Consider the following 9189-nt stretch of genomic DNA (forward strand, 5'->3'; position numbering starts at 1 on the left):
TTCATATCAAGGCCCATTATTTATGCGGCATTAGAGCCACGGACCACCACTTGATGAGATTTAGCCTCTCAGACGAAAAACTTAGAACATTTTGTTATGTTGGACAAGATTTTGTCCACAATTCCATGCTGTATTGATGATGTGAGATATAGGAGAGACCAACAGGCAAAAATCTACACTCTCTAAACTTCTTGTAAATCGAGTAGGTCTATAATGCAGATGTTTAACAATAACAATAATTTAACCAATGAGGGCGTAAAATGGTTTCATATTACAATCTCAAGAGTTAAAGATCTATAAGAGTCCATTTGGTTACCAACTCTCCATCATTTAGCTGGGGACCACCTGGGACCCCCTCAAGGACCACTAGTGGTCCCCAGACCACTGGTTGAAAACAACTTCTTTATCATAATAATAATAACCAACAAACGAACAATGCTTCTTTTGTGTGGTTTTGTTTTTGTCAGAAACAAGCTTGCATGGATGGATTTGGATAAATCTTACATCCGTGGTCATTTAATTGAATATATGGCACGCGGAGCCCCCTATAACCTGGAGCTTTGTAGCCCATTGTCTGACTTCATTATATCATCCCCAAATGCTCAGAAATCCCGCCTGGCCGCTGTTTGATTAGATTTAAGAACCTCAGGTAATCCGGCGATTTGCTGAAGTGTCCGTCGTCTGTCGACAGTTTGTTGGATCGGTCGGTGTGTTTCAGGAGAAAAGATTCACAACGATGTGTGCATGTTTGCCACTGCAGCCTGCTTGCACAAATAAAAGATTTTTACAGATTTGTTTTATTTTTTATTTAATTTTTGTTTGCCCTGGCGCAACCTTTTTCTCCGTTGCCTATTAGTAGTTCTCAATGTGTGGTTCGGGGACCTCCGGAAGTCCTTGAGGGGGGTCCTCCGCAAAATGTGTTAGGCATAGCATCAGAATGACTTTAATCACTTTATAAACATTTGCTACTTGAAAATAGTACATCTATAGCAACTATATTTCAAAACAATCTAGCCTATAGCCTAATATTTTTTGAAACATTTTAACAACATGAATCTTCTATGGGGGTCCCTGGCACAGCATCCTTTCAGATGGTGGTCCTTGGTCGAATATACATATGAATTTAGGGGTCCTTGACATGAAAAGGTTTGAGAACCAACCACGTGCTATAAATAAACTTGGCAATCAGTGGCAGCTACAGGCTACAACACCACGGTGTGTGTGCAGGAATGACCCATATGCTCGAGACACCGCTTTCCCGTTGTGAAAAAAGCATGTTTCCTGAAATTTCTTCTTGTAATTCTGTTTTACGAGAAACCTGAAATGTGTCTATAGTGCCAGTTTGACAACTTCTACAAAATATCATAGATAATACCCTGTTCACCTTTAATAAAGGTGCGGCGTGATGTAACAAAATATATAAAATAAATCCATAATACACAAATAAACAAATAGATAAATAAATAAAGTCTTAAAATCTGGATAAGTAAAACCCCAAAAATCTCATGAATTTTTGTGCCCTGGGCGAGCCACTGAGCCGCGCTCTGCAGATGAAAGTGAAAAGAAATAAAAGGCTCTATTTAATCTGCTTAGAAAAAAAAAACCTTTTCCACATAAGGGCTGTGCTTGAAACTCTGAGCGAGGGGCTGATTGGGGATAAATACATTTTTACCATGCCTGCGAGCTATTACACCCTGCACGAACACAGCCACCTATTCACGAGGCATCGTTTCCAGTACTTACTCTAATAAGTATTAACGTTATTAAATGCCATCCGGGTGGATGGATGGATGGATGGCAGTCTATAAACTGCATTACGGGGGGAGAGGGGAGGGGGGGACGCGTCGCTTTTAAGAATGTAATTTTGTTCCAATTTTAAACACAAGCAAAAAAAAAAAAGCACTAAAAATGGAAACGCGATTAATAGCCTATAACGACAGGCATTATGGGGCATTTCGTATCAACATTAGAAAATCAATAATGATAATGCAATGACAAGCTAGTTAAGCGTCTCAACTCATCAATTAAACTTGAATTAGTTCGAGATTTCTCGCTTACTGTTCCGTACATTTTAACCCAGCAGTTCTAGTATTTGTTAAGAGATGTCGAAGTGGCTGCAATTCATGCAGGAAAGGAAAGGACGTTTTGCAAAAGGTGTATATTTCATAAACAGTAGCCTACATATTTTTGGGCTCATCATTGGTGGGACAGGAGAATGGACCGCTCCGCACTATTAAACGCCTTCAACTCCAACAGGCTATTATTTAATATTACAAAACTATCTACCAGCGGGGCGTACTGAATAATTCATTTCCTTTTATGTCCATCCTTGCCCTTTGTCCAAAGTTTTCTCTCTCTCTCCTCTTTGCGATATTTTTGAATGAGAATAGACAGGGCTATATATTCCCCCTTTCCCCGCTGCTGCCCTGCTTTCCAGGATTTGCTTTTGAACCTTTGGACTGGAGTCTTCTTTCTCACTTTAGAAAAAGCATCAATGAAGTGAGGTTCATCTTCAAGTTTGAAAAAAAAAAAAAAAAAAAAGTTTGGCAGTCTCGTTTTAAAGAAGGAGAAGAAGGAGCCTTTTGTGGAGTCTTATCTAAACCCAGTTCTCACATGTTTGATGATCTAAAGGGCGACCTTTGTATCGCTTTTGGAAACGCATGGTGCATGCATTCTTTTGCCATTAGCTTAAAAATATGCATAGGATGTAATAGGACTACACATAAAAAAAAGAAGATAAAAAAAATGTGTATAGGCAATAGGCATGTGTATATATTTTTGTGTCAAAACATCTTTGATATTTGACTCGATTAAAAAGCATGATATTTGTCTATAGGGCTGTTAGGCCTATATAGTGAAATCATTTGCCCCGCCTAAAAAGCGGACGTAGATCCTTACGTTAACTGACAAGTGATGATCCGTCTCTGACATTGATTGTGAAATGGGTCAACTGTCAGCTGTCGTTTAGAGCTCGTTAAATCGGTGAGGGGGGGGGGGGGGGGGGGGGGTTTGTTATACAAATTAATTTTCTGCAGTAGTTAAACGCCCGGGCTCTCATAAATAATTAAGTGATCGGGTAACTGTTGTTGGCTCGGAGTCGGAGTTAAAGGTGTAGCAGGGATACATTCGCCAGGCAGCTACTATGGCTATTAGCCCACCGTGGATGTGAGAGAATTTTCCCAAGAGAGATGGATTTGTGTTAGCCATCCAAATACCTTAAACCTATACCACCGGTAATAATAATGTTATTAATAATTATTATAATATTAATTATGATAATAATAATAAATAAACAAAATACAAATAAAATAAACTCTATAGGTAATGATAATTATTATTAGATCTATTATTATTTTGATAAAATCCACGAAATTAGGATTTTAATTAAATTCACGTAAATCTATTATTGATTCTTAATAATGCACCAATTATTAACTAATTATTATACAATACACCTAATATTATGTTAATATTTATTACTTATAATTACAATACAAATATCAATAATTATAATTATTTTTATTTTATTATAGCTGACTTTTAATAGCCCATAATGCTGCTGTTCGTTATAAACTTACCTTTGTCACCGAGGATGCCATCGATGCTATGCTTGGTTTTCTTTTCTCCATCCTCATCCTTTTTATCACAGTCATCGTCGTCGTCTCTTTTGCCAAACCTGGCCCTCAAAACGCGACTGATGGAACTCACTAATGATGATGAAAAAAAAAACATATATATAAAAAAAAACGATGATTAGGCCTTAAAAAAGCCACATGTGAAGTCAAAATGTAGTTTAGACGTTTTAATTGATTGACATAATGGCCTATCGAACAAAACGTACCCGATAAAAAAAATTGTGACAGTGGGGGATCTAATTGATTTAGTCTATGGCCCGCATATAATAGCCTGGGAATCAATTGAAAGGTGGTTGTTCAGTGATAATAAGAAATGGGTGCTTACCAGATGGAGCCTCACCTGAAGGAACCGTGCTTCTGTCGCACACCCCGTCCTTCAGCAGCTTGTCTCGGATCTCCCAGCTGAACATGCCGGGGTTCTCCCGCTTGTACTCCTCGATCCGCTTCTCAACGTCCGGAGTTGCCACCTGCTTTAGGTTTGGAAATTGTACGTGCGATGGAAAGGGAAAGAAAAAGAAACGAGAAAGGGGCAGGGGAGTCGAAACACATTTTAATATAAAAGGATCACTTCATCTGCTGTGAGCAATAATTTTACACATTGTCAATTTGAAGAGAATTGTGTATAGCCGTGTTTTTGTTCACTTAAAGTATAGCATAGCTGTCTGCATTCGAGCGCATACAGAAACAAGCATTAAATCCTGTATACTCTTCACGAAGGTGTAGCTTGCTTTTGGCAAGGGACACCGTCGTACGATGACATTTAAGTTAGTCTATTAGAAGCCTACAAAGTTTGTTGTATAGGCCTACTATAGTCCACTGTTTCTCAAACAGTGGACCCATTTGTGGGTCGTGGACACATTTCTATGGGTCCCTTAATTTTTTCAAAATAATATTTTCAAAAAAAAACATACCCCAAAAAGTTAAGATTTTCACGGGGGGGAAAAAATAATCTAAAAAGGAAAAAATCGAATACATTCTATAAATTAGAAAACAAATGTTTAAAAGCAGCTTGTAGATCTGCTATTTTCACGAGTTTGGGTCCCGGGCAAACGTCTTATTAAAATATGTCTTGAGCTATAAAGTTTGGGAATCACTGTAAGCTACTAGCCATAGATGCATATGCTACAGGTAAAAGGCCAATAGCCTATTATGCTCCATGATATTATGATACAGGCGTCAAGCAACGGTGGCCATCCAGTCATGCCACCCCAGAGATTCCACTCACCCTGGGCTTGCTGCCTCCGATGGCCCCGGGCCGAATCGAACCGGTCTCCTGATACCGACAGAGGATCTTGGAGACACAGCCGTGAGAGACGCGTAGCTGTCGCGAGATGACGCAGGGTCGGATGCCGTGGTGCGCCATCTCTACTATCTTGTGTCGGATGTGGTTGGGCAGAGGCCTCCCGTTGATGAACACTCCGCCGAGCTGGTTGACCCGGCCTTGCCCCAGAGGGGTCGACACTGTTCCACAATAAACAATGCAAGTCTCATCAAAACTGTCATATCCTGAAATGTCAAGGCAGAGGTGGTCAAGTTATAGGTGTTCAACATGGAGAGAAAAACGAAACAGTGTTTATTATTAGGCTAGAATACTGGCACTTTATGTCATCTTAATATGTTTCACAAAAGTGGTATGACTATTTGATAAATACAATTATAGCAAGTGTCAAGTTCACTGGACACTTGCTTTGGCAATGTAAACGTATGTTTTCTCATGTCAATAAAGCTCATTTGAATTGAAATTGAATTGAATATTACTAGAAATTAAGAATTGATATAATATTACTGGCACTTTTTTGTAATATGTTTCACAAAGGTCGTATGACTATTTGATAGCACATTATAATTGTGAGAGCTAACAACTGGGCCAAATAATTGGGCTAGTCACTTCAACATCATCATTTTATACATTTTCAAAAGGAACATCATTGCTAAATCCGTTTGCAGTCAGTCTGGAGGCTGACAGGATCATGTAAGCACTTCACGATCCAATTTCAAATTCAAGAGACACTAAAGAGTGGTGCCACTTTGCACCTTGATTATTCCTAGTCATGCTGTACAAATATTGATGTGATCCTTTGAGTCCTCTCGTTGCTGTGTGTATTGTTGCCATTTCCAGCATGCGGCCACTTCAACAAATCCCAGAGCTTTGAGTAACTTGCAGGCTACGTGGTTTCTGTGCGTTTTAGTTCAGAGCTCTTGAGCACGAACTGGACGTAATGGGAAAACTGCTCCCATAAATGCATGCAAATACAAATTGATCTTTTTTCCGCAGCATGTGTTGAGACGTCTCGAATGTCTTGGCAACAAACCCGCCGTACAGAATTAACGATTTGGTTGATGTAATTTGTAGCTAACTGATTATAGGCTATAACAAAGGTGCTCTAATGCAGCATGCAGACAGTTTCCCTATCAGTTTAAAAAAAACACAATTTCACTACAATTTAAAAAATGTGTCATTTTAAAAACGATACTATTTCATTTGCATGTTAACACTGCTGTCAAAATACCGTATAGCCCAACTTCTGTGTAGCTACAGACTATCGTCTACTTAGCATAACAATTTGTTATGGTCATCATTTAGCCTAATGGTTGAATACACACCTTGCATACGTATCTAATAGGCTGATAATAAGCTGACGATGAGTATAATGGTGGTGTAATTAAAAGTGATTGATTGCGCTTACCTTCCAGAGGGAAGCCAGTGCGCGGATAGTTCTGACCTGGCGCAGGGCGCATCATTCGAGGCATTGCTCCCTGATGCAAAGTAGCCATTCTAGCTACTCAAGAAAAACACCGATCTACTTCTGATACAAAGTCCAGTCAAAAAGAAAATCCACGAAGATGTAAAAACAGAATATCTTCAAATGCAAAAAAGAAGAAGAAAAAAAAGAAAAAGAAAAAACAAGTCTCAGTTATCGAAACATATAATCCCAAACGGAGAAAGTTGTGGATAAAGCCTTCCACGGGGGGAAAAAAAGTGGTGATGCTCGTCAGTGAAATTGCCAAAATAAAACCCCGGTCAGGGAAGAGTGTATAGTAGGCTATAATTCAGAAGGGAGGGGGGATAAAGCCTACACATACACTTTTGTGACTGAATAGTGTGTTTTTTATTCTTTCTCTTGATATGGTTTGTGGTCAGTAGTTTCTAGTTTTGATATAAACGTCTGCTTCTTGGCTGCAGGGTGGAAGTAGTTTAAGGGGCCAACTTTCCGCACGCTGGAGGAGGAGACATGCAGCTCTCCCATAGGCTCAGCAGCCTTTCTTTTATCCGAGACAGAGAGAGAGAGGCTTCAACCAGCGCTCTGCCCACCAATCAGGAAACAGCGCCAGCATCCAGAGAACACACAATCCACTTTTAATTCATCATAGCTATACCATAAGACGACGATCTACACAGCAACATTACAAATATATTGTATCAAAATAACATACAGACTTTTCGCTTTTTTGTTGTTGTTCTCTATAGCATGCCTTTGATATTTCCTGTATGTCACAGTCTGGCCAAACGCTGACAACTATTACTGAGTTAAAAAATAATTTAGTTTCCACTTTCCCTAGCCAAAGTTATTATTTTGTTAATTTATTTGCTTCATTGATTCAGGTGAGGTCTGGTCTGCCAACTAAGTTCCTCACATTTTGTTCTATATTCAAATGTATATGGCCAAATTGTCTCCTAATTTGTATAGATATAAATTTATTATTTTTAAAGCTCGTGCTAAATAATATTGGAAATATAGCCTACCATATCTGCACACCAGATGTCACATTCACATATATAGGATTAGGCAATAGGCATAACTTACAATTTTTTTCGAACCGTAATAACGTGTTGGCTACACTATCTAAATCATGAGCCATCTTCCATCTTCTCTGATAGACTTCCCACCCACAACCTGCTGCAATTTAGTTACCATGCAAATGTCTTGTGAATGAAACTGCTGCCCATTAAGTTCATCGCCTGTGATGTGATTTCTGAATGGGCCGACTTGCACAAAAAACTAACCAGGCTTAACCTATAAGATGGCTTTTGGCTTCTTAACCCTTCAATTAACTAAATTTGCGTATCAAGAATGCTAAAATCGTTTTTAGCCGCTTTTGTGGTAATTAGGCCTATACAAGAATTGCACCGACCCGCCTATTGATGACAACAGGTTGCCATGCCCTGCATGGATTATTCCACGGGATTATACATCGAAGAGTAATTGCTTAAAGGTAATTGTTCTAAAATAACGTGCAACTATATTAAACTCGAATAAAAGAAAACAGGTAAAAAAAAAAAGGAGAAAGAAAAAAGTGCATGTGTCAACTCTGTGGGCCCACCGTGCATACGAAATCGTGTGACAATTGCCGTGGCAGACACTCCTGGTGGAAGGCAATTTCACAAATAATTTTAGCAACAATTAGGGAGTGTGGAGGGGTGAAATGGCGATTTCACATGCAGATGTGCCGGTGGGGAGGACCTGGTAGCCTGCCGAATAGCTCTGACCCTCAACTCTCCCGCTTTGGTTTGCTTCACATGGGCTAGAATGGCACAAAGGGGCCGCCTCACCCTCCTGGGAAGGCTCAACGAGCATTGGATTAAGTCAAGCATCAATCATGTGAAATCCAAACAAAAGCAAATTTCAGAAACTCTTATGGAAAGCTCACCATGACCTTTTTAGAAATATATCTCTCTCCCTTATAGCCTATACCCTCTTTCTCCCTCATCCCCCTGTTTGGGTTAGTGCTGGAAAAAGTAGCCTATCACATCTTTTACTTGAGTAAAGGTATCAATACAGCAAATATAGAAATACTTACTTACATAGGTACTTTGGTGTGGTTTCAGCCTTAGTAATAAGTAATAAAGTACACAAAATGTTTGAAAATAGCAGATCTACAAGGCAAGCTCACAACAGCATGTGATCGGCTATTTTCAAACAGCCTATCAGGCTAAAGAGGTTTGTGTATGTTTTATAATATTAAAATTTATGTCTGCAAAGAAACTAGTAACTCAAGTTTTCAAATACATGTAGTGGAGTAAAAGTACAATATTTGGATCAGAGATGTAGTGGAGTAGAAGTAAAAGTATTGAAATACTAAAGTAAAGTAAAGTAGGCCTACAAATACCTCAAAGTTTACTTAAGTACTTAAGTACATGTACTTTACACCACAGAATCCAAACAAAAGCTAATTTCAGAAACTCTTATGGAAAGCTCACCATGACCCTTTTAGAAATCTTTCTCTCTGCCTTACCCTCTTTCTCCCTCATTCCCCTGTTTAGGTTAGTGTTCATATCTTCCATATAGGTAGGCTATACCATCACATGATGAAAACCACACATGTCCAACAGCTAAGCCAATATCCCTGCAAGTCTGGAAACATTATTGTCTGACCGTTAAGTTGTGTAAACCATTATGAAATTGGTAGCATAATATTAATTTGCTACAGCAGTTAGGCTACGGATAATTAAGCCCACCCCATGCCTTAATCGCATTTTTTAGGGATAGTAGCCAACAACAATAATTTACCACCATGCTATTATTGATTATCGAGTAAATCAAATTAAATTAAT

The 9189-nt window shown here is 38.9% G+C and overlaps 1 protein-coding gene across 2 annotated transcripts in view; it reads right to left on the bottom strand.

The window, feature by feature from the left end:
- The window catches only part of pax7a (paired box 7a), a gene marked incomplete at both ends in the record, with an annotated part of 66224 nt that extends 59814 nt beyond the window's left edge, over positions 1-6410 (bottom strand). The window contains 4 exons of one of the 2 annotated variants that reach the window (XM_080727816.1): positions 3579-3707; positions 3961-4105; positions 4861-5096; positions 6323-6410. In XM_080727816.1, coding sequence (XP_080583942.1) covers positions 3579-3707; positions 3961-4105; positions 4861-5096; positions 6323-6410 — 598 coding nt within the window. The remainder of the gene's footprint in view (positions 1-3578; positions 3708-3960; positions 4106-4860; positions 5097-6322) is intronic. The other variant, XM_080727817.1, reaches the window with a different exon arrangement.
- Between the last annotated feature and the right edge of the window lie 2779 nt (positions 6411-9189).

The sequence above is a fragment of the Nannobrachium achirus genome (genome assembly GCF_963921795.1).
Source record: "Nannobrachium achirus genome assembly, chromosome: 6".
Lineage (NCBI taxonomy): Eukaryota > Metazoa > Chordata > Actinopteri > Myctophiformes > Myctophidae > Nannobrachium > Nannobrachium achirus.